Here is a 25470-nt window from a genome sequence, read left to right as displayed (position 1 = left end):
AAAAATACATATTACATCAATTTATATAAAGTATATTTCCACTTCTTTGTTCCATGTTAAAATTTGTGGCATTCGAGAATTGAATCTTATTTTAGTTGTAAAGTAAATTTTATTTTTTAGATAAAATTTTAAATTTAATTTTCAGCTATAACTCTTTATTGGAGGATAATTTAGAAAAATCTAAAAAATGGTGTTTCAAGCAAAAAAAATAAAATAAAAATTATCTAGAGAAATGCAGATGAAAGAATCTAGAAAAGATTGGCAACACATGCACTCCCCATGCAAGTATATAAATATAACTTGAAATGCCAAAAAGTGTGCATATGAGTGTACAACAAAAAAAGATTAGAATAAACTTATAAATTTAGAGTGTTAGTATGCATGTGTAAGCGTTCCACAAAAAATATAAATATATAAATAGATATTATACCATCAATTTTTTTAAAATAGAATTAAATTAAAATTGAACCAATTCGAATAAAATCAAATCAATTTCTTAATTATCTTTTATGTAAAATGAATTCTACTAACAATCTAATCTTGATTAACCAAATTCATATTTGGGTTTGAAAAAGTATACATCTAACTCGTTTGCCGATCGAGTGGATTTTAAATTGAATTCGAATTAACCTGACATTTTACATGATTTAAATAACAAAAGTCAATCCAAAATCAAATCTTATTCAAATGAATTTTCAATTGAGCCAAGGCTAAACTCAAGTTACAAATTTGCTTACCTTTTCATGACCCCGAATGTTCTAACGGATAATTGTAATCGGCCTAAACCTAAAACAACTTAAAATTAGAATAATAAAATGTACACCTCTATTTTTCCATATTTTCCCAAGAAGTCAATAACAAAGCACATGCATATACAACACCATGAATTCTTTCCTTGTGAAATTGCCTACTCTTAACTGCATCACATGTGATGATGTATGACTTTGAATCTATTCATATTCAGTTAACATAAAAGCTTACAACATGACATTAAATTGATTAAATGTTCTAAAATTATGGGCAAATAATCTTTTATTGTCAAATCTTTATAGCTTCTCAAATGGGTTTATTCAAAAATAGCCAAAAAAAAAGATACATTTTTTGAACAAGATGGAATGTTGTAACAATAAACAGAAAAAACAAAAGTATGATTGGTTCAATGAACAATATTTTTATTCTTTAAGTTGTTGAATAAACCATTTTTTCATGGGTTGAGTTGTTAAGTGGTAGCTAATTGACCTAATTAATTAAACATGGATTAGGCTAACTTGAATATTTTTACAACTTTGACAAGAAAAAAAGTGGCACACCATATTCCAGCTCATATTCTTGCTAATTTATTTGCATGGGATGTTTGTATGATATAACCTACTACTAGTACATTCTAGAAGTATAAATCTTACTTTATGGGATGTTTTGCTTACAAGTTACAAGCTTTTATTAAAGAGAAAAAATATAAACAAAAATACTAAAATTTAATTATAAAAACAATGATATTTAGATAGATATATATAATGTACGAATGTGTTAGTTTGTTAATTTATATAACTGAATTGTAAATGTTAACAAATGGTTAGAAAACATTTTAATTCACATCAACCACCTTAAATAAAAAAATTTAAATAATAAAATATTATTTGACATTGAGGGTATTTGACAAAATAGTTTATTGAAAATTTTAGATTATTTTGGCACAAATAGAAGGCAAATCATCCATGTGATACCTCAGCTTGAACTTAAAACTGATTGATAAATAACCTATATCAACGAGGTGCATTTACTTTTTAAAAAGAGAAAAATTATCCTGAATAATACGAACTTTCACTGATTTCTCAACAATAATACGAACTTTCAATTAACTATGAATAATACGAACTTTGATACATATTTCCCGCTGGCATACCTGACCGGTTCTTTACCTGGAGAAACGGTAAATTCCCCATTTCTTCATCAGTTTAATGGGTATTTAGACAACTTTTTTTCAGCAGCCTCATTTTCCTCATTTGCTCACTTTCCTCTTCCAATTTAATTACTTCTTCCAACATCTAAATTTTTTTTTTTCATTTTCTTTTTAATCTCTAAAGTAATTTGATATTTAACATGTATTCTCCTTCGTCATCATCTCAATCTAGAACATCAATTGCAAAAGGAATTCCTTTATGTAAACATGGTGTTCATGCTAAATTACAAGTAGTCCAACATTGAATTCGAAAACCATTAAAAACAGGAAAAAAAAATAAATAAATAAATAATCAACTTGTCCAACATCATATAGCTTCAACTTTTATTAAGTGCAGTGCAGTGCAGTGCAGGGTTTGAATTCCTTAGCTATGCAATAAAATTGATTTTTTTATTAAGTGATGAAACTGAAAATTTAAGTACTGTAATCCTAAAGCTTCAACTTTTATCCCAGAATTTAAAGATTTGAATTTTTATTTAACTCAAAATCATGTACAGTAATTTATAATTAAACAACCCTAAACGATGTAGTATTAAATATTTCAATAGGAGAATCTTAAAATCAATAAAAAAAAGATAAAGATAAAAGTTATATCTAATTCATTACAGAAATCAAACTGAACAAAATTAAAATAAAAAACGCAGGCAAAAGGAAATTCAAAGCAAATCAAAGAAAACTTGCATAATTCAATCAATCGAAGAAAACTTACATAATCAAAGATGACAAAAACCCTAATTTAAAAATTGAAATTGAAGTAAATAAATTAAAGATGAGTAAATCGAAGAAAACTTACAAATTCAATTAATCAAGCAACTCAATTAATTAATTTAACTTCCATTTATATAGATGAATAAAGAGGGTAAAGAATTTGTAAAAATCTTTCTTTCCTTGAACATGCAAACGCAAAGCCCCCTACACGTGATGATATCTTTGTAGTTAATGCGTGAGAACGAGAGGGAGAAGAATCAATGGAAATCACGAGCTTGAGGAAGATGATTGAAGAACCAGTGCTGCGTGAGGGAGAAGGACTGCTCTGCTTCTGTTTGCTTTACTTAGTTTCATCAGCAAAAAAAAAAAATTTAAAAAGAATGAGTAAGTTTACCGGTAACAGGTAAATTGGTATGCCAGCGGGAAATAAATATCAAAGTTCGTATTATTCATGGTTAATTGAAAGTTAGTATTATTGTTGGAAAATCAGTGAAAGTTCGTATTATTCAGGATAATTTTTCCTTTAAAAAGTTTATTTAGTAAGAACTCCATAGGTAATTATGCTTAATGGAGCAATATTCGGATGTGTGGCCTTTTGGGAAGTTTTCCTAGATGCACACGAGTGAGGCCAAAGTGCATTGAAAAAACTATATTAGTATGTGGGGTCAGTCTACAACATTTATGGCTAGAACTGACGGTCCGATGGGGTGGCGGGGTGTTACAATCTAATACTAATGTTTGGTTTATCTGCTGATTGAAATATTTTATTGTTATGAACAAATTATTTTTTAACAAATTGCTCATAGTAGTGGACAAAATCAGTTGGTCAAACTAATTGATGAAATTAGTTGGTCAAATCGACAAATCTAATTAATTATCAACTATCAATTATCAGTCGTTTGTCAGTCACTCTATTATGACATTGCTATCCATGTATTTATAAGTTTAACCTATACTAATATTTATTTTTATTAAAAAATCAAGATAATACAATTCGCAGTTTACCGTAGAATATGATACGTTTACTAACTTGGATAAAGACTATGACAATGAGGTTGCACACCTGAATAAACTTTCCTCGGGTTTGATTCGATAGTGACAACCATTTTGTCAATGCAAATTGCAGTAGTACTTGCTGATTTCAGCAAAAATGTTATAGGAGTTTGACCTCTAAAATATTATTTTAAAATTATTAAATTTTATTTTAATATTGAGTTTTTTTTTATAAATAATTATTAAGTTTATGCTAAAATATAATTGTTAAAAATGCATGCATTTAGTATTTTATATTGTTTAGTGTATTTACCTTTTAATAATCATTTTTAGTGTTTGTCGCTCATTGAAATTCCAAGCCTAAATAAAGGAGGATGAGAGTTAAGTTGGCGACAATCAATTTAGTAAACTTAGTCAATGAATAAAAAAACTTAGCGACGGACAACACTTCATAGGCCTCGATGTAGTGATAAAAGTACCCGATTCTTATTTGTCGCCACCCTTTTCATTTTATCGCCACCCCCCTCCTAATGAAATTACGAATTTGCCCCTGATCTTTAAAAATTTACAAATTTGCCATTGAGTTAATAACTTTTCATTTTCATTTTTTTTTAAAATTTTTTTTAATTATTCTTATTTATATTATTATTATTATTATTATTATTACAGTTATTATTACGGTTATTATTATTATTATAACGGTTATTATTATTACGGTTATTAATAATAATAATAATAATAATAATAAAATTAATAATAAAAATAATAAAAAAAAATTAAAAAAAAAATACCAGTCGCACAAACCAGTTGCACAAAACGTGCGACTGACAGTCGCACAAAACAGTCGCACGTTTTGTGCGACTTGTATTTTTTTTTAAATTTTTTATTATTATTATTATTATTATTATTATTAATATTGTGGTTGTTATTATTATTATTATTAAATTATTATTTTTGTTTTAATTATTATTGTTATAATTGATGTAAGAAAGAAAGCGTAAAATTTTATTATTAGAGAAAACCCAAAATACAAATATTGGCTAGATTATAGAAATTAGGAGCTTAAAAATTACTCCAATACAGAAAACCTTAGCCAAAACAAATTTTTTTGGGATGATGCAAAACTAATGCCCAAGACTCGTTTTATAAGGAGAAGAATAACAAGCCTTTGTTATTCTTCCGATGTGGGATAATGATAAACATTAATCTTCCAATGTGGGATAATGAAAAACATTAATCTTTCAATGTGGGATAATGACAAACATCAATCTTCCAATGTGGGATTCAAGACATAACCTTACATTGGAAGATTGATGTTTGTCATTATCCCACATTGGAAGATTAATGTTTTTCATTATCCCACATTGGAAGATTAATGTTTATCATTATCCCACATCGGAAGAATAACAAAGGCTTGTTATTCTTCTCCTTATAAAAGGAGTCTTGGGCATTAGTTTTGCATCTGTTTTGGCTAAGGTTTTATGTATTGGAGTAATTTATAAACTCTTATTTTCTATAATCTAGCCAATATTTGTATTTTGGGTTTCTTCTAGTAATAAATTTTTCTCTCCTCTGCATGTGGACTTAGTCGACACATTGTCGGTGAACCACGTAAATTCTGTGTGTTTTGTGTTTGTCAATTTTTATGCTTTTTTTCTTACATCAGTTATAACAATAATAATTAAAACAAAAATAATAATTTAATAATAATAATAATAACAACAACAATATTTATAATAATAATAATAATAATAAAATTAATAATAATAACTGTAATAATAATAATAATAATAAAATTAATAATAATAAAAAAAAAAAAAAAAAATATCAGTCGCACAAAATGTGTGACTGTCAGTCGCACGTTTTGTGCGACTGATATTTTTTTTATATTATTATTTTTATTATTAATGTTATTATTATTATTATTAGTATTATTATTATTATTATTATTATTATTATTAATAACCGTAATAATAATAACCGTTATAATAATAATAATAACCGTAATAATAATAATAATAATAATAACCGTAATAATAATAATAATAATAATAATAATAACTATGATAATAATAATAACAATAATAATATAAATAAAAATAATTAAAAAAAATAAAAAAAAATGAAAATGAAAATTTATTAACTCAATGGCAAATTTGTAAATTTTTAAAAATCAGGGGCAAATTCGTAATTTCATTAGGAGGGGGGTGGCGATAAAATGAAAAGGGTGGCGACAAATAATAATGCCCATTAAGTATATAAAAAAGTTACTAGGTTGTCTCTAGAAGCGACATGGCACAATGCCCAAGTGTGGTCTCAAATTGAGCAGAGCATGTTACTTATACTAGGATGTCGTTAGGAAACGACGTATCAAATGGCCCAAGTGTAAAGGTGTTCAAAATAAAATTGTAAAAAATCATAAGGAACGAAAAAAAGAATCCATTAAACGACCATTAAAACTAATATATTGATTCATATTGTTGAGTCCAATCTTTTAAAATTTAAGACTATCTATACCATTATTGTTATTGTTGTTGTGATCAACTATATCGTAGGTTTTTTTTGGGTAAATAGTTGTCGTCAAATTATTTAATTAGTGTGGAGTATTAAAGTATAACAATGGTGGGCAAATATTTTAGATATTTAAGAGCCAAAATTTTAGGAATTTATATAAAACAGTAGACCACTTGTCTAATCAAGCTAATCTAAGCTATATCCCATGGCCATATTAGTGTGGAGTATGGACCAAGCCCAAGACCATACTATATAGGACCAAAGACTATTGGAGTGTTGGACCTGTTGGTAAAATAAAGTATAGGCAATTTTTAGCTTATTATTGTATATACAAATAGTTGGTTTGTCAATCTATTTACATTTAATTGGTAGAAATAGCTTATTATTCATAATTAGCTACTATTAAAAGCGGGTTAAAGATCAGTTAGTCAAATCAGTTAATAAAATTAACTTATCAAATGTGCTATCAACTATTAATTCATTCAGTCATCTACAAAATACTACATAAAATGTTGACTAATTTACAAAACCTAATACAGTTGACCTAGCTTGTTGTACATATGCACGAGAACACAATATATTAGAACAAAGACTATTGTCAATTCGTGGTGAAGCTAAAAAATAAATGAAAGGGTGGGAAAAATATAAAACAACACTAACAATATATATAGCTAAAAGTCTATAAGAGCCAAACTAGGAAAAATAATTAAGCTAAGCTAGATCTCCTGGCCATTAGTGTGGACCAATGCACAAGACCTAGTAGTGGTGACCTTGTTCTACATAGGCACGGCCAACCGACATAAAGACTATAGGGTCAATAAGGGGTATAGTTAGAGAATAAATTTTGAAGGGTAGGGAAATATGAAGAAATGATAGTAGTTCATCCGTTTTGAAACACTCATTATATTATGGTTATTAATATTATTTATTTTTTAAGCTTATTTTACATATTATAGTTAATGTGTAAGAGAAAATATAGAAAAGTGAGATCTTATTTGAATAGTCAACCAATTTCAATTAGTCAATCTTAATTCTCCAATAAAAAAATTACACCTGTCAGGGGCTTTAGAATTGTGATATTTCACATTTTACAATCTTTTTAATAAATGTTATAATTATAATTGTAATTTGCAGCTCACCATTTAGACACACATTTAAAAAAAAATTATATATTAAAACATGATCGTTAAAAATGAGGCATTACATTTTGTCCATAAACTACTTTCTCCGTTCCAAAATACTTGCACCGAATAATTTTTGCGCAATCTAATGTTTTTATCGGATCGTTTATATTTAGAGTTATACATAGCTAAAAATTATAAAAATTTGATATTATGAAAATATGCGACGAGACAAATAAAACAAAATTTCATATGACTATGTTTTTTCTTCGTATAATAAACAAAATATGTAATTTACTATATAATGATGAATAGTGTAAAAGTTGATTTGGTGCAAATAATTGAAACGAAGGAAGTATTATAAATGATACACATAAATTAACGGTTTGGGCATGTGCAGAGAAAGACCCATGACGCCCTAGTGAGAAGGATCGAATGCATCATAGTGAAGGGCAAGAGAAGTCGAGGAAGACCTAGGAGAACATGTGAGGAACAGATTAAAAGTGACCTGCACGAACTTCACCTCTCCAAGGACCTGACCAGGGATAGGGGCAGTTGGCGGCGCCTTATCCACGTCTTAGATTACTAAACTCGTCCCTCTTACCCACTATATGTTATTGTTCATTGCCTTTACTTGTTGCTTTTTATCTCCTTTACTTTTATCTTTATTTTTAGTTATTTGCACATATTCTATTTATTATGTATATTTAGTTATTTGATTACTATTCATGGTTAACGTGGGTTCTGTAAGTTGCAGGCTTCTGGATAGTTGTAGTTTCTCCCTTTTTGAAGATCCTTTTCGAGCCGAGGGATTCTTCGACAGCACTCTCCTCTATGGTTATGAGCTGCCGTCTTTCTTCCCTACCCAGACCTTGACTATAATTTTCTATGAATGGGATACACTGAATATGATGATGACGACACGTAAATTAACGATAAAACGATAAAACAACAAAAAGTGGGATAAGTTTAGTAAAGCAAACTGATCTTGATGATTGGTTGTTTTATGCCCACTACTTAACATTTTTTTGATATACAAAATCATCAAAACTCATATACTCCCCGCTTGGGATGGTCATGGTGGGTTTGGAGCCGGCCTAGCTAGATTCGGACTCAGACTTTTTTATTTTTTATAGATTCAGATCCGGATTCGGGCCGTAAAGCTTTAAAACTTTTAGACCCAGATCCTCCGGATTTGATGGGTCTAAGGTCTTTAATGGGTCTAAAATAAAGTCTCTTTGATTTGTCAAAATTAAACCTTTTGCAAGTTTTTTTCGTATTTTTTAAGCGGTTTATTATCGTATTTTACATATATTCAATACTAATTTAACATTTATAGCATATTAAGATAATCAAGTGGAGCATATAACCAATTAGGGTTAGCAGTGCATAATGATACTGTCAAACACAATCAAGACTGGAGTATTTATATATGATATGAAGTGAAATTAGTGTAACAATATTTAATTTTAAATATTAGAATATTAAATTTTATAGGGTTTGGATCCGGGGGCGGGTCTAGGGTCAGAATCTAAAGGTCGGATTCGGATTCGGATCCAGACCCGTCAAATATTTTTTTAGATTCAGATCCAACTCGGATCCGATGGGTCTCAAAAATAAGACTCAGACCCTTAAAAAGGCGCGGGTCCGAAGCGGGTCCAACAGGGTCCTAGACCCATGACCATCCCTACTCTACTCCCCCACTATCAAGTTTGTGACATTGATCTATTTCATATAAGAGCAAAATTTAAATATAATTTTTCGTGTTGTATATAAGTTAAATCTATTCGTATGGAAATAAAATTTATACACTCTTGATGTGAAGATTTGTAGTATATACTTTTTATGCTTTTCATAAAGTATTTTTTTTTTGAGATATTGAAGTTTCAAATGTGTTTTAAAAACTGTTTTAAAAATTATGGACAAACTTTTTAGGAAAAATTATCTAAAATAATTCAACTTTTCATCGATTTTCCTTCATTAATTCCAACTTTTGATTAACCATGAAAATGCTAATTTTAGGATCACTTACCCAATAACATAACTGCCTAAATGGTGATCAATTTTACGGGTTAATTGCAAAAACAAGAAAAATACAATAAAATAATAGATTCAAATATATTAAAAATTAAAAGTTGAAACCCAAAAAACAATTACAATTTTGTTTTTATTTTTTAATTTTATCGGCAAACTAACTTTTTTTTATATATGTTAGAAGTTATCTTGGTGCATTCTTAACAAACACTTTCTATGGTTGAAATTGTTCATTTTTAACCAAAAGCGGTTGTGGCTCAATGGATAGAGCATCTGTATGTGAAGCAGAAGGTGTAAGATTCAAACCCTACTGAGCATAGGTATCAGCTGGGGGGTTTCTTGACTACGCGTATCCTCTTTACTTCTCCTTTAGGAGAATTGGGAACATGTATAATTTGTCCAACATCTTTCAAAAAAAAATTTTCACGTAAACCCTGCCTTGTGCGGAATACTGAAAGTTTCATTTACGTTTACTTTTTATTTTCAACTTTTAAAAAAAAGTGATATCTACAATTAAGTTTTTGTTGTAAAAGTCAGCAATTACTTGCCTTCAATATAATTAGGCTCCATTGACAATCAGAAAATGGACGAATTTATTGTTGTTAGTTAACTCATTACGTTAAGTCACAAGTCACAAGTCACAACTCACATGATGCATAGATTGAGTTACATGCATCATCTATACGTTTCGAAATTTGTTTATTAGTACATAAATTTGCCCTTTTGTATGTCCCATGCTTTAGATTATTCTCCTATTATAAAAAGTGTTAATGATTATTGACTAGAGAAATTTAATTTAAAATGAGTCATACACGTAAATTTATTCATTAGTTAAGAGGTGAGAATTAAATTTAAGTGTTACATAATGATGTTGAAGATTTTATTGCTAGATTTATAATTTTTGTGTGTACTTGAAAATTTATATTGCATATATAATTAAGAGTATATCTTCTTTTAGATACAAACTAGATAAAAAAGAACAAAAGATTTAAATTAATATACAGATAAAATTTTTGAATTTTGTTTTTTTGTTATATATCAATTAGATATGTTATATATTCTATTATTTTTATTTTTTTTGAAGAGCTATCACTGTTAAAATTAAACAATTTAGTAATAAATGAATTTGCCCTTCGTAAATTCCACGCATTAGACTATTCTTCAATAAAAGTCTTTAATTTTGTTATGCCCATAAATTTGTTCATTTATTAAGAGAAGAAAATTATAAGTGTTACTTATATCGTCTTCGCTTTAATTGGGTAACACATAAGTGATTTGGATTTGGCTAGCTTTAGTTAAAACATCAGTAAAAATAAATAGCTTTTTTTTTATGTGGGTCTTAAAATTGGTCATTTTTCTATTTAGAATATATTTTTTTTTGGTGATTTAATTGACTGAGCACATTTCTTTACGTCTTCTTTTTAAAATTATCAGTATGATCTATCTGCTATCTTTTCTCCCTCTAAACTCTAACTTTATACGAATTCAAAAATACTAAATTATAATTACCACCGTTAAAAACTCAAAGCCATGGAACATAAGGATAGCATGGAGATGATAAAAGTAGACTTACATTTTTTGTGGAACGTGCGAAATAGTTTAATTAATAACTTCAACAGATGATCACTAATAATAATATTTTAGTGCCAACATTTACTCCCATCTAACAAACCTATATCCACTCAAATGACATGGGGAGTTAAGTAGGAGGTGAGGATACTTATATATAATCTAATCTTGAAATTAAATATGAAAACAAAACAATAAAATTTTATTGCACCATTAGCCTTTCAAGCAATATTTTCTACTTTTTTATTCTCCTTTTAATCACACTTCAACCCACCATCTATAAAATTTAAATTTTTAGAGTTTTTTTTTTTTTCAAAATAAAACCAATAAATTTTTATGTCCACCACATAAAAGAAATCATAATTTATTTATTTTAATGAATTATGTCTATTACTTATTTATTTAATTTCTATTCTAATGACTCATGAGCCCTAGTCTAGCTTGTATTGTGATTTATTGGTAGTTTTCCTCACGCGGTCTTACTGTTACTCATCTATCTTTTGCAGCGCTCTCTTTATTTGGTGGGTATAATTGACAAATTGCATTTTACTATGTCGTCTCTTTAATAGGGTATGAGTATGGTATGTTAACTATTGTTACCCAAACCTTAACTTCGTGCGAGAATACTAGGATGGTAATCTAAGGTTAGCTTAATTAGCCACTAAATTACATATACTAATCTCCTATAGTATGAATAGAATTTGTTAACCCTAAAAATGACTTAAGCAATTGCAAAGATAGCTAATAAATGGCCCACAAACCGGCCTAAGTTGCATTTCATGCGTGTTTGACAATTCAAGTAAACACCCATACCTCACTTTTATCCCTCTTCCATTTCTTGTCATTTACATGCATGATAAAATGCATTACAATAAAATAAAAATAAATAAAAATATAAACTAAATACTACTATATATATTTTGTCATAAACCAACATCTATTTCCTAACCCTTCAACCCATTACACCTTCCTCAACAAACTACACTTAAAAATAACCAAAAGAAAACCAAGTTAATTAAATCACACAAAGTTATCCTACTTTTTAGGTTAATCCTTTAATTTAAGACACTCACACTTCTTCTATGATATAAACCTTCCTTTTTCATCTCCCTCTTCAACAAAAAGTTCACCATTTTTTCTATTAATGGGAAACTTCTTAGTTTCGTGTTCAGCATGTCATTTCATATCGAAAAAACACAAAATTTTACAAGTTATAAAAGTGAATGATGGAAAAATATTGGAATATAGGAATTCAATCAAAGTCAAGGATGTATTGTTAGAATATCCAAATTTTTATGTGGGCTTATTTAAGGAGGCAACACAACCTTTACCTTTAGGGTACAAATTGAGAATTGGGAATGTTTATTACCTTATTTATAGTTCAAGTAGTACCACCATTAAAAAACATAATTCTATATTATTAAGAAATAATGGAGTTGTAAGGATCAAATTGGTTTTTACTAAGAAGCAATTTCATATGCTCTTTTCTAATCATATGAAAGTAGAAGCATTCATATTGGAGATCATGAAGAAGTATCGCAATGATTCGAGTGGCTTGTTATCAACTCATTTGAGAAAGCTCGAGCCTATTTCTGAAGAAAGTCATTCTACAACAATGTCAGAGCCTTAGCTTATAGAATTTAGAGTATATATATATATACTTTCATATAATACACATTGTTATACATATATAGTAGTTGTTTTTAAAAGTATATTATGTCTTGACTTCTATCAATTATTAATATATATAAAAAAACTAGTATCTATATTTTAGGGTTCTTGTCCCATCATTTACACAATTATATTTTTCTCAATCTTTTTTAGTTAATTATCTCAAAATTACATTTCGCTTTTGATAATCTCATATTTAGAAGTATCATATAAGGCCAAATTAAAACTACATAGTACAATGTTAGCTTGTTAGTAGATAGTCAATTTGAGTATCGAGTTTTGTCTTAATTAGAATAGTTAACACTTTCACCAGATAAAATTTCAGCCTATCTTATAATAAAAATCAAAAAAAAAAAGAGTAAAAAATAAAAATTAAATCAATGTTCTTTCAAGTTAGCAAGAAGTAATTTGGCACAAAAAGGGACCTAGATAGGGGGAGGTCGGCCTTGGCCGTACCATTTTCTAAAAAAATTCAGCTTTTTTAGTTGTGAAATTTTTTTAAAAATTTAAAAAATATTATTGATAAATCTCCTTAAGCAACTAAAATATTTTTCAAATTTTTGAGTTCTTGGAATTTGTTTTGTCCAGTGGTATCAAAATGTCACTATGTCAGAATATTATATATGGCTCCCCAAAAAAATACATATTTTCAAAAAAATTTAAGTTCAATCTTTTTTTTCTCTTTCCATTCAGACCATTCACCTTATTCAACTTTTTATGGTTAAAGTGATCATTTGTGTATCTACTCCAATGCTACTATTGTCGCGGTCCATTATGGACGAAAATCTGAGTAAGATATGAATTTCTTCGGAAATGTAAAAAACCGATCTACTTGCAATTGGTTATTTTAGTCGAAATTCTTTAACTACTCAATAATCAATCAAATCTTCTTTTTAAACGATTGAATGCATATATGTAGTCTTATATTTAGTAATTTTCGAACTCTCTTTGATATCAAGGATCATCCTCCCAGAGATTTTTGTCTTGGTTCGCCTCTAATTTAGCTTTAAAATAATTGCTCATAAAATGACACACATGGTAACAAACAATTTCAGCATAAGTATTTGGTTTTTTTGGATAAATAGTGAATTTCATTATTAATAAAAAGGCATATGAAATAATAGACTCAAACGTCGGCATAAAAATCCCCGTAGGAAAAAAAGTCATTATAAGCGAAAATTATTATCAGTCATATGCCAAAAAAAAGTTAAATGATCTAATTCAGCACACCAAAAAAAGAAGAGCACAATAACTCATACACCTTGTATATTTGTTATTACATAATTCTCATAGTAAATTTTATTCTTGATAAAAAAACACAAGAATTTGTTATTTGTTATAAATATATAGATTTAACCAACTTTAATCATCAATTTTTATTTTTGATTCAAATACGAATCAAATGACTACTTAATTACATAAATTATTGATAATACATAGTTCTGCAAATGCAATGAACTTATTATTAGCCCACAAAGGAACAACCCCAATATAAATAGAACACTTAGATCGATCTTCATGTCCTTAGCTTCCCTCAATGTTCAAGTCGATTGAATTGTCGTCCTTTTGAAGAATAGAGATGTAAAGAACTCCATCTTTAAGCATAGCCTCAATCTTATCCATATCGCATTTTTCACTTGGTAATTGTATCCTTGTATCTGTCGTTGCGGCATTATTATCTCCTTCCTTGCTGGTCTTGATGATGAGCATGTCATTTTGGACTGATATATTTACGTCTTCCTTTGAGAATCCTGGCAAGTCGAACCACATTTCGATCTTTTCGTCGCTTTCTTGCACATCTCGTAGCGCCCGAATCTGGGGCTGAACCGACTCACTTAATCGTCCTGCATTAATTATAGGGTAGGGGCACGGAAAGGGGCAAATTAAGTGAGAATCAAACTTTATTACTCGTTTTTAGATTTTAGTAATAATTGTTTGTATGTCTCATTTAAATATTTATTCCGATATAAGCATGCCCACTCAGATAATCGGGGTAAATAGTAACTACAAGAACTATATGTAAAAATAAAAATGTTATGCTAGTAGAAGTAACAGAGACCCCCTGTTTTTCATTGCTCTCTATCGTCAAGAGGTGTTCATTCGAATCACCGGATTAATTTTGGATTAGGAGTTTCGAGTCGGTTTGAAATCAGGTTTTATGTCCATATTGTTTTTTACATAATTGTAAATCATTTTGAAGTTGGGACAAATCAAATTCAGTTACAAGGTCGAATAATTTTCGAATTATCATGTCTGTTTTAAACATCTCTACTACTGTCCATACTTAGCAAGAAAAGGCACAACATTGATGTTTTGCACTATTTCACAATGGCCAAGGCCCCAGCTTATCAGTAAATACCAACCCACTGGTAAAAAAGACACTAATTCTTTAAATGTACTGCAAACTTTATAAACAAAAAATCAATGTGGGCCATAAGCCCATAAATATTTGGTTATGTACACTATTGCAGATTGCTTAAATGATCATAGTTGATGTACATTCCATCATCTCAATGTTATTGAGTGACTTTCACCTATATTTAGAGTTTTAAGGGACTGGATGTGTCAAGAATCAACCCGGTATAAAGTTTAAACTGATGGTTGAGCGTTGAGACCCCTAAATATATTATATACTCTAACATGGCACCTCACGCAAGAACCTTTTAGTCTAGAAGTGTGGATACAGCACATATCGTCCTCATACCTGTTGAGTCAAGACCCAATTCCCATGAAGTTAATGATGGGTTCGATCACTTGATCATGCATGCTCTATCTTGTACTTTTGAGATTGAAGATGAGAGTGTTAATGGGTATGGACACATATGTTTTGGTCACTTGATCAAGTGATGAATGATGATGAGTTGGTGTGCCTTAATGATGGGAAGACACGAAGTTTGGGAGGCTTTGAGGGCCGCTAAACCAGCTGAGTGTATGGGGCTTGATCGAGCCTTAATGCAGCAACTATCTAGTAGCATTAGGGAGCTAGCTCGACCGGTCGAGCAAGGCTGCTCGGGTCGAGCAGCATGCAATACTTGCCTAGTACGCGATTCTGTTTTGTTGCGGGATTTTAAGCCTTTTGTCCTAGGTTTGTCTAATATGTCTTAGGGCTATATAAGGAGTCTTAAAACATCATTAGGGTATTGAGAGAGGCATATACGAGATTGAGAGCTAGAGTTCACACCATAAGAGTTCTTCATCCTTGTTTATGCATGTTTGTGTGAGATTGAGTTAAAGGTTCAATTTATGCCTTGAGAGACTGTTCTTGAAGCTTGGAAAGGTGAGTCATTAATGTAATGTTGATTAGATTAATGATAAGATACTTATTTTGAAGGGGAGGTATCCATAGATACCTCATATATTGTGTGTTGGTGCTTTGTTTTTGGTGTTTTTCTTTGCATTTGTTTGTGTTTGTTTCTTCATCATTGCCGTAGCCCATTCACAACAACACCTAATGTTAAATACCATGTCAACAACCAACTCAACGAAAAGCTTAAGTTGAAGGTTAAAGCCGCATGATATACTATATACTCTAATAGGATGTATGCAACCTTATCGTAGTTAGTGAAAACACTAGCGTACATAAAGGTTGCTTTCGATTGACTATTGGTAGCAAACATTATGTGCAGCTTTTAATGAGAAGTGCACATGATATAAAAAATCATTTTAAAAAGATTTTTTTCGATTGACCATTGGTAGCAAACAAAATGAGATTAGAATTTCTAAACATGCCTTTCGTATACCAAATTCTTATATTAGGTGACCATCTCAATCATAATCTTAAATTAATGAATAAATCCTCAAAATAATTATATATATGTTATCAAATTTGAGACAAAATATATTGCAATAATAACAAGAATAAGCACAACATATAAGTTACCAAAAGAAGAGATGTCAAGAGAAAGCCTTCTACTCAACATTGACTGGTTATCGTTAGACTCCTTGGGATACTTCACTTTAACACGATAATCTTTGCTATCCTTACCCATCCATCCACCACTTATAGCTTTTACCACTGTAGATGATCTTAAACAAGGTTTTTTTGGTATTGGAACAGCCACAAAGCATGGGCGTAATCCAGGTGATTTGCTAGAAACGTTACTTGAAACAGGATATAATGATGCAGGTGAAGCACCAAATGACAATATCTTGCTTGTCATTTTCTCTTTTGACTTCTAATTGATGTAATTCCCAAGTGATTATTTGGTGTTTTTTTTCTGTATTAGAATGATAAGAATGAATTGGTTTATATAGGAGAAATATAAGAAAGATAATCCAAAGTTCTCTAAATTAAGAAAAGTATAATCTTTTAGATGATTGATATATAATTTTATAGAATGATAAATTTAAAGTAAAAAAAGTAGGGATTATCATCATCATTTTAATCATCATATCCAGTATATCCCGTTCACAGGAACTAGGATCAACATCTGGGGAGGGAACGCAGCAACTTACACAAATAAAGGATAATTCGACCGCAGAGTCCCTCTGTTCGAGAAATATTTACAGATGAATCTCTAGAAAAAACCTTTGTAATTAAAACATATAAATAAATAAATAAATAACTAGGAAAAAACGAATAGTGAGAATTATAAACGTCAAAAAATATTTAAATAAAATTAATAGAGAAAAAAAATATGAGACTACAATTTTGTCTAAAATGTATGATATAAATAAAAAGATTTTTTAGTAAACAATAAATGAAACGGTCCAAAATGATAAATGAGAACAACTTGAAGTAATCACTTCAACAAAATTAAATTTTAGTGATGTATTTAGTGACAATAAAAAAATCACTAATTTATATTCTGAGTGTAATAATTGTTTGTTTTTATTTTGACTTTCACTATAAAATAATTTAGTGACACTTTATTTGGTCTTTAGTGACATATATAATTATCGCTTTAGTGTATAGTGCATTTATGAGAAATGTTATTAGATTTAATGTCTGAAAAATTTTATTATGATTTTTTATTATGTTGCTAAGGGGTCTAATAAATGTCACTAAATCTACTATTTTATACCATTAGAAATTTAATATAGTGACATTTAAAATAAATGTCGCTAAATATATCTCACTAAAAATATCTTATAAAAAAAGCTAGTCTTAATGTGTTTTGAGTGTAAATAGAGAAAAGTACGTTGTTAATATTTGCCTTTGTTGACATATTCGTGAGAAGAAGTTACCAAGGAATGCCTTAGAATGTGGTTTATTCTCAAATCTCAAGTTGTATTTTCTCACTTTTATCTTGAAGTTTGTTTTGCATTGCGAGAGGATTCAATGCAAGAAAACTTATAACTTGAGTGGGTTTCATTCGAATATATTCCTTTGTTTTTATGAGATTGTTGTATTTATGTGCAACGATAAATAAAGTTAAGAATTATGTGGGATGAGATCTTGACAAAACTTAAGTATTTAGAAGAGATTAGGAAACAAAATCCTTGGTAACAAAGTAAACAAAGCAAGCTCATAGGGAATTCCCAAAGATAAAACTGTAACAAACTCATTAAATGCATAAGTTCAAGTAATGTTCGGAGATACGTTGTCATATTTTTCAAAATTGATAACTTTTAATCTACTTATGTTGTATAGGATGCCTTAACTTGCTGTGTGGCTTGTGAATAAGCGTAGGCTCTAAGGAACAAAAAATAAGGCTTTTGAAGGAGGAATACTCTCGGATAAGCGTGAGTCATGCTCAAATGAGTTAAACAAAGCAAGTGGTCATTGAGTTTAATTAGGAGGTTGATAAGCTCGAACAAGCATAATGCTTGCTCGGACATGCATGTTCATTAGAAGCATTCTGATGTAATATGACGTATATGCTCATAAACGAGAACATAGATTGCTCGAATAAGCACGTTCTCATACAATATTAATATGATCTGTATTAACTCTTAAGCTAAACACAACTCATAGTAAGATTACTAATTCATTAGTGTAATTTCTATTGTTGACATATTACCCATCATTGGTATTAATTTATCAATAATAGTATTTAGGATTTAGGGAGGACATAGCCTATATTAAGTGGATCTTGGTAAACTTTGTGTTGGATGTTTTAAGTTTTAATTACATGTACTTGCATTGAATTTCCTTAATTTTTGGTTTTTAATATCAAATTTTAAATTCAAGGCACTCTTTTGTGTGATCAAAATTATAATCGTATCATCTTAAATCCTTTTCCACAACAATTGGTATCAAAGCAAAGATTTTTTTGGGTGATATGAGTTAAGTTGATTAAGAATCATGTTTACAATATAATGAAGTTGAATACTTGATAGGAATTCACAAAATTTTATATCAAGTAAAGATTGAATGAAATTTGTGATCTTACATTGTGTACAAAAGGCAATTGATGGAGTCTATAAAAGACCGAATAGAATAACAAATACAAGATTGGATGGAATTACAAATGGAGTTGATAAAACCTTAATTAATAATAGTGTCTGTTACTATTATTTTATGGACTCTAGGCAAATTAAAAAAAAATAGACTGTTTTGATGAAAGGTCAAAAATAAACTTAAACGAATGTTTGAAAAAATAATAAAGACGGACCCTATGTATTTTAACTATTATTATAAATGTAGATGTGTTATATGCTTCTTAATTAATAAAAGAATTAATCTTAAATTGTATATTTTTTATATAATTTTCGGATATTAAACTCGTTTCTAACTTTAAACCCTAAACAAATGTCTACCTTACCTATAATCAGAAACAGTTATGATTAAAAAAGAGAGTACTTACTCAAATCTAAGATAAAGTATAATTCCTCACATTATATTAATATATATATCTATAAACTGTACAACTTCAATAAACTAGAAATAAACTGTAAAAACACATACATATTAATACATTATTCAGTCATAAATTCTATACTTTTTGAGTGTTGTCTCCATGGAATGATAACCCATTCAACTTCACTGGATATGCACATCGATAACCTTGCGTTCAACCTTAGTCTTAGGAATAGATATGTAAAGAACACCATCCTTCAATTCCGCCTTAATCTTATCTACTTCACAATTCTCAGGTAACTGAAGTTTAGTATTGTAAGAACTATAACTTCTTTTACCCCATGAGTTTTGATCACCTGATCCTTCTTCCTTCTTGTGCTCTCCTTTGATCACTAGCATGTTATCTTCTACTGATACTTTGACGTCTTCCTTGGTCAGTCCCGGCATGTCGAACCTCATCTTGATCTCGTTTTCATCTTCCATGACGTCCCATGGTGCTCGAATCGAGCCCGTACCACTTGGCATTGCCATCGTGTCTTCTAACAGACGGTCCATTGTGTCTATCATTTGGCGCATCGATCTCATTGGGGAAAATGAGTCGATCAATCCTGTGGTGATCGTTAGTTAGAAAAACAACACGAAATATTTGCATAATTTATTTGTTTAAATGTTAAATTAAATTGGACTTATTGTGAATGTTAGTATATTATCAAGAAACACAAGGTAGACACACTAAAGTCAAGGAGATACTTATGATTTATTTGTGAGATATAATTCATCTCAAAATCCTCTCACATGCAAACTTAATATGGAATATCGAAATAGCAATTAGGGTAGGTACATACATCATTCTTTTCGGACATACCATCAGATCATCAGATTGCATAAGCCGAACTTATTATAAATACTGGCAAATAATAGGAAAAACCCGAATTGCATATACTACATAAGTCGATACCTCCAATCATACTTTCTCCGTTCCCTATTACTTGAAGCAAATCAACTTTTATCCTATTCATCCCTCTCCAAATCAACTTTTATCCTATTCATCCCTTTGTGGTAATTTACATGTTTCGGTTGTTAACAAATAGTCTATATAAAATCTTATTTTATTTGTTTCATCTATATTTTCATAATTCTAAATTTTTATAATTTTTAGTTATATATAACTCTAGATATAAACAATCAGATAAACACAAATGCAATAGACTGCGCAAAAATGTAATTGATCCAAGTATTTTGAAACAGAGAAAGTATAACAATAAAAAAGGCCCTAATAACTTATCAAGTATAATATACACATATTTGTTGTAGTACATGGGTCCTCGTTTTTAGTTGAGTTGATTCTTTAATATGGTATGATAGTCGAGGCCCATAATATATTATATACTCTAACAATATTTTATTCATCGAATCGAAGAATTCGAGTATTTCGTGTCAAATTAGTACCAGAAGCAGACCTCCTCTGTTTCAATTTGAAAACAGCAAATCCTTCAGTTTATGTAAAGTTTGCTGAAATGGCTTAACTAAATGTAGAGGTCTTTATTCAGAGTAAGAGTTAAATATTTCAGATCAAGTATTGTGTCCATTTTAATTTTTAGGTTAAATCGAATTTAATTACAATGTCATAATTAACAAGTGAAAGTACTTACCGAAAGGAGATATATCGACAGCAAGGCGCCGAGGGCGGCGCTCAACATAAGTGGATTGGTTGTGGTTAGGGTTGTTTTTTTGTACTTGTACATCAACATGATGACTACCCTCTTTATTCTCGCCACCAGCTTGTTGAGCTCTTACTGCCATACGAGACTGTACTGAAGCTTTTTTGGGTGCTGGAAATGACACTGAACATGGCCCTAAACTACCCAATTTCCTACAACTTGTGTTTGAAACAATTGGTGAACAGATTGCACCGCAATTCAATGCATTGCTCGCCATTTTTGAGATTAATTGATGAGATATCTTTATTTGATCGAATTTGCAGTGATTTCACTTTGGTTTTTGCTGTTATGAGATGATGATTGAAGAATGTTGAGAGTGAAGTGGTTTATATAGGAGAAGATGAAGGGATGGATTGAATTTTTGAGAAAACTCGTGAAGGTTTGAGTGGAACTATGAAGTTTCTCGATTCATGGGAATAAAAGGGTCATTTTTCGTATATTACTCCCCCTATTCTAATCAAATTTGAGGATATTTTGGTGTCATAATTGTAACTTATCATTATTTTTATTTTTAATTGGAAAATTTGATATTAATAATCTAATTTTTTATTTATTCGTTGTGAATAATTATATTTTTAGATTATCTTTTAATAATTTAATATTTATTTTTAGTTTGTTATAAGCATAATTTTTATTTTATAATAATTTAACATTTGTCTTTAGTTTGCTATCAGTATACCTTATTAGTATGCTGACAGCAAAATAAAAATAAAGGTTGATTTAATGAAAAATAATCCAAAATTGAAATTATTTACAACTAATAGGTGAAAGGTTAGATTATTAATGTCAATTTATTCTAAATAATTTTTTAATTTCTTTTATACCCTAATTCTTATTTAATCGCTTTACAATTTTTTTTTTATTTTTCAATAAATACTTAATATTTAAAAACAACTTTTCACTTTAATACTGCCCTAGTCCAGTGGGATAAATGAGTATTTGTTTTTTATACTATTCATATTCACCAATTAGCTTTTTATCAAGTTTTGTATGAGATTATCTTACCATAAAACAAATTTGTATAAATAGCTTATATTTCTTGGATTAATCACTTTCAAATAGTAAATAATCACTTTAAGAATGTTTGGTATTAGATATGAAAATATAATGGAAAGAGAATTTATTAAAAAGAGTAAGAATATTGTGGTCAAGTGTTATTATTAAATATTATTTGGTATAAAGAAGAGTCTATTCCCAGATTAATGCTAAAAAACAGATTAATTCCCACTTTGCATTTTTTGGGAAATTATTTCCCACAATACCGTCCACGTGGAAAATTTTTTTTTTTTTTTATTTTTTCAGACAAAACTGCCACTTGAGATGGCGGTTTGCCTTAAGCACAAAAACGCCACATGAAGTGGCGGTTTGGTGAAGGCAAACCGCCATCTCAGGTGGCGGTTTGGTCCAGGTAAACCGCCACTTCATGTGGCGGTTTGCTTGTGGCCTGATTTTTTTTTTTCTTTCATTTTAAAATATTGAACGCAACATGCATTAAAGTAGTTCAATACCATCAATTCCATAATAATCAATTACGAACCGGTTTGTTCTAAAAAAAATAAATATGAAAATAATACAAAGATATATTACAATTATGGAAACTCATACAAGAAGTTCAAGTCATATAAGAATATACAAAGTTTGTTAAACTACAACCTCCGGCCCCTTTTGTTTTGCGCACCGGTGGATGATGATGGTGTGAACTCATCAACCTCCGCAATGACATTAAGAGCAGGAGCTCGTCGTTGACTAGCACGCTGATATGTGATAATCCTTTGCGGAGGCGATGGATGTGGAGGAGGAGTGTTGATGGAAGACGGGGGAACGAACGGCGACGTAGTAGCGGATGTCGATGGCGATCTGGAAGACCGACCTCGAGTAGATGAACGCTGGTGGCCTCTTGTGGACCGAGAACTGGATCCTCCGGAAGAGCTACCTCGATGGGCTGAACTCCTTGGAGAAGGAGTGTGGAATGCGTCATCTACCTCGCCAATGACGGGTGGAGTCGGTATGAGGTACTCATAACCCGCTTGACTCAATGCATCGGTCAACGACGCGTTAATGGAGCCTAAGGTCTGAGAACATAGCCGATACTCCACGTCAACTGGCGATGTAGCGGCCCCTTGAATCGTGTCATTACATTGTATGAGCACCGATCGGATGCGCTCAGCCTGTTTGTTATCATTATATTGTTAAAAGAGTTACTTAAAACTATTACTATTTGTTATGAGTGTTGAAAGAAAACGTACCAGAAACGTAGATGTCGGATGGTAATGTGATCCTAGCTGCGCAAATGCGGTGTTCGTTAGGCGTAATATCGAGATGCGCCTGTACCAACTCATGTACATAGCAGAGCTATGACCTGTGAAGTTATCTCCTCCAACCAATGTAGATGCTCGGTCGTTCCACGCATCTACATGCGATCTATGTCGTACGAGGTAGTTCTTGTCCCCAGTCCTCCGATCGATCGTATGTAGTTGAGGTTGGGTGTCACAGGCTTGCGGGATTACTTGCTCCAAACCGAATTGACGCATGACACGATCCGGTAGATGTAGCTCGACGATGTCAAAGCAAATAAGAGGACAACGCGATCTCCAAATCTCGTGGCCCGATGTACATATGTGCGGTAAAGCTTCCATCTTAGCCGCTGTGTAAGGCTGTCATGTCATCTGTAATAGAAATCAATATGCTTAGTAATGTATACAATTTATTCATAACTAATACAAATAGTAAATGTTACTAACCTGCTCGTCCCGTTGTCGATCTAGTGCGTCCCTGTAGTAGACGAGAGTATGTGGGGAGTGGGATCTCGAAAGATATACGCGAAGCCAGCTGCAAACAAATAAACATTGATTAACATTTTCATCTATCATAAAATAGTGAAATTATGAATTTGAATAGTGAATTGAGTGTTGCTACCTTACTGCCAAAGGATCCACCCCGCGCCGATGCTGTGACCCTAATATCGGTTCAAAATCATCTGCGTCATCTTCCTGATCATTTTGCCCATCCGGTTGAACCGTCCGAATAATTGGCCTCCCTATATGAATGTGCTCCCATATATCCTAACATCATGAAAGCGTGCTTTTTCAGCATTCTTATCAATCGTATCACTTGGTTTCTTCGTATACACATGTCCATTGTCTAATTTGTTTCTCCTTAGATCCCTCCTTGTGGCAAAGTATTCGTTTACCCGGAAGAATGTCATCCTAACTAATGAAGTGATTTGGAGTGACTTGGCCCCTTTCATAACGCCGTTGAACGCTTCAGACATGTTTATAGTTCTCACTCCATATCGATGCCCACCGTCATGAATCAAAGTCCATTGGCGCTCAGGAATAGAACCATCCACTAAGTACTTGTACGCGTCCTCATTAAGCTCTTTAAGGCGATTCATGTAGAAATTATACTTCCGAATCTTTGTCTGTTCAGAAGCTTTTCCAAATAAGTTCTTAACCGCTATGTTTTTAAACTTCTTATGCACGTTTGAAGCTAGATGACGTTTACAAAATTGATGGAATGCATATGGTTCTTCCCAACCTTTTCCAACTCTGTTCATTGCATGCAAAATTCCCTTGTGACGATCAGATATAACACATAAGTCGTCCCTTTTAGTAACATAATGCCTTATACAATCCAAGAACCAAGTCCATGTGTCGTTGCTCTCTCCCTCCACAACGGCAAAGGCAAGTGGGAACAATTGAGAATTTGCATCTATCGACATAGCAATCATAAGTGTGCCTCTGTACTTTCCATACAAATGTGTACCATCTATAGAAATAAGGGGACGACAGTGAGGAAAACCCTTAATGGATGGTCCGAAAGCCCAGAAAATTCGCTGAAAGATCACTTTGGTAGGATCCATTGTCGGTTGGACTTCCCATTGCACCACTGTTCCTGGATTAGATTGCATTAATGCCTGCATGTACGTTGGAAGCTCCTCAAAGGACTTATCCCAATCCCCAAACACTTTTGTTATAGCCTTATTTTTGGCCAACCAAGCTCTCTTATATGTTATTACAAATCCGTATTTATTTTTTACAAAATTAACGATTGACTTCACCTTAAACGCTGGATCAACTCTAATCATATCCACGATAAGATCAGCAACAAATTCAGAAGTAAGGAGGGGATGGTCATCACTGTAATGTACTGAGCAATCTTGATTATGACCCTTGTATCGCACAATCTTAAATGAACCCGTTGCGGTCATAACAGCTCGCATCCTCCATTCACAACCTATATCCTCCGCATTAGTGCATTGGACAACGTACTTTGAAGGCTCCGACTCAATTACACGGAAGTTTCTATTGTTAGAAATCGCCCATGCTTTAACATTCTTCTTAAGGTGGTCTAAGGAGCTAAACTCTTGCCCTATCCTAAAGTCTCCATTTTCATTCATGGAGTTGTCATCGTTCCAGGTCATCCATGCATCAATCA

The 25470-nt window shown here is 30.9% G+C and overlaps 2 protein-coding genes and 1 long non-coding RNA gene across 3 annotated transcripts; all 3 read right to left on the bottom strand.

Annotated features, from left to right (window-relative positions):
* Window positions 1–13801: 13801 nt before the first annotated feature.
* Window positions 13802–16802, bottom strand: LOC130802606 (small heat shock protein, chloroplastic-like). The gene is made up of 2 exons (XM_057666616.1): window positions 16451–16802; window positions 13802–14414 (listed from the first exon to the last, which is right to left on the bottom strand). The coding sequence occupies exons 1-2, from the start codon at window positions 16728–16730 to the stop codon at window positions 14095–14097; spliced, it is 600 nt and encodes a 199-aa protein (XP_057522599.1). The 5' UTR covers window positions 16731–16802; the 3' UTR covers window positions 13802–14094.
* Window positions 16803–19324: 2522 nt separating this feature from the next.
* LOC130802601 (small heat shock protein, chloroplastic-like) lies at window positions 19325–21464 on the bottom strand. The gene is made up of 2 exons (XM_057666611.1): window positions 20965–21464; window positions 19325–19920 (listed from the first exon to the last, which is right to left on the bottom strand). The coding sequence occupies exons 1-2, from the start codon at window positions 21248–21250 to the stop codon at window positions 19496–19498; spliced, it is 711 nt and encodes a 236-aa protein (XP_057522594.1). The 5' UTR covers window positions 21251–21464; the 3' UTR covers window positions 19325–19495.
* A 1821-nt stretch (window positions 21465–23285) lies between these two features.
* Window positions 23286–24071, bottom strand: LOC130802596 (uncharacterized). The gene is made up of 3 exons (XR_009039779.1): window positions 23950–24071; window positions 23775–23862; window positions 23286–23699 (listed from the first exon to the last, which is right to left on the bottom strand). It is a non-coding gene; the product is annotated as an uncharacterized LOC130802596 (long non-coding RNA).
* Window positions 24072–25470: the final 1399 nt, after the last annotated feature.

Source organism: Amaranthus tricolor, chromosome 2 (genome assembly GCF_026212465.1).
Source record: "Amaranthus tricolor cultivar Red isolate AtriRed21 chromosome 2, ASM2621246v1, whole genome shotgun sequence".
In the NCBI taxonomy this organism is placed as follows: domain Eukaryota; kingdom Viridiplantae; phylum Streptophyta; class Magnoliopsida; order Caryophyllales; family Amaranthaceae; genus Amaranthus; species Amaranthus tricolor.
Note: the sequence above shows the minus strand (reverse complement) of the source record. Positions and strands in the feature narration are given on the sequence as shown.

Excerpts from the sequence above, each read along its gene's own strand:
- LOC130802601 (XM_057666611.1), bottom strand. The coding sequence starts at position 21,250 with ATGGCGAGCAATGCATTGAATTGCGGTGCAATCTGTTCACCAATTGTT. Across the intron at positions 19,921-20,964 it reads TGTCGATATATCTCCTTTCG|GATTGATCGACTCATTTTCC; the intron begins GTAAGTACTTTC and ends CGATCACCACAG.
- LOC130802606 (XM_057666616.1), bottom strand. The coding sequence starts at position 16,730 with ATGACAAGCAAGATATTGTCATTTGGTGCTTCACCTGCATCATTATAT. Across the intron at positions 14,415-16,450 it reads TCTTGACATCTCTTCTTTTG|GACGATTAAGTGAGTCGGTT; the intron begins GTAACTTATATG and ends TAATTAATGCAG.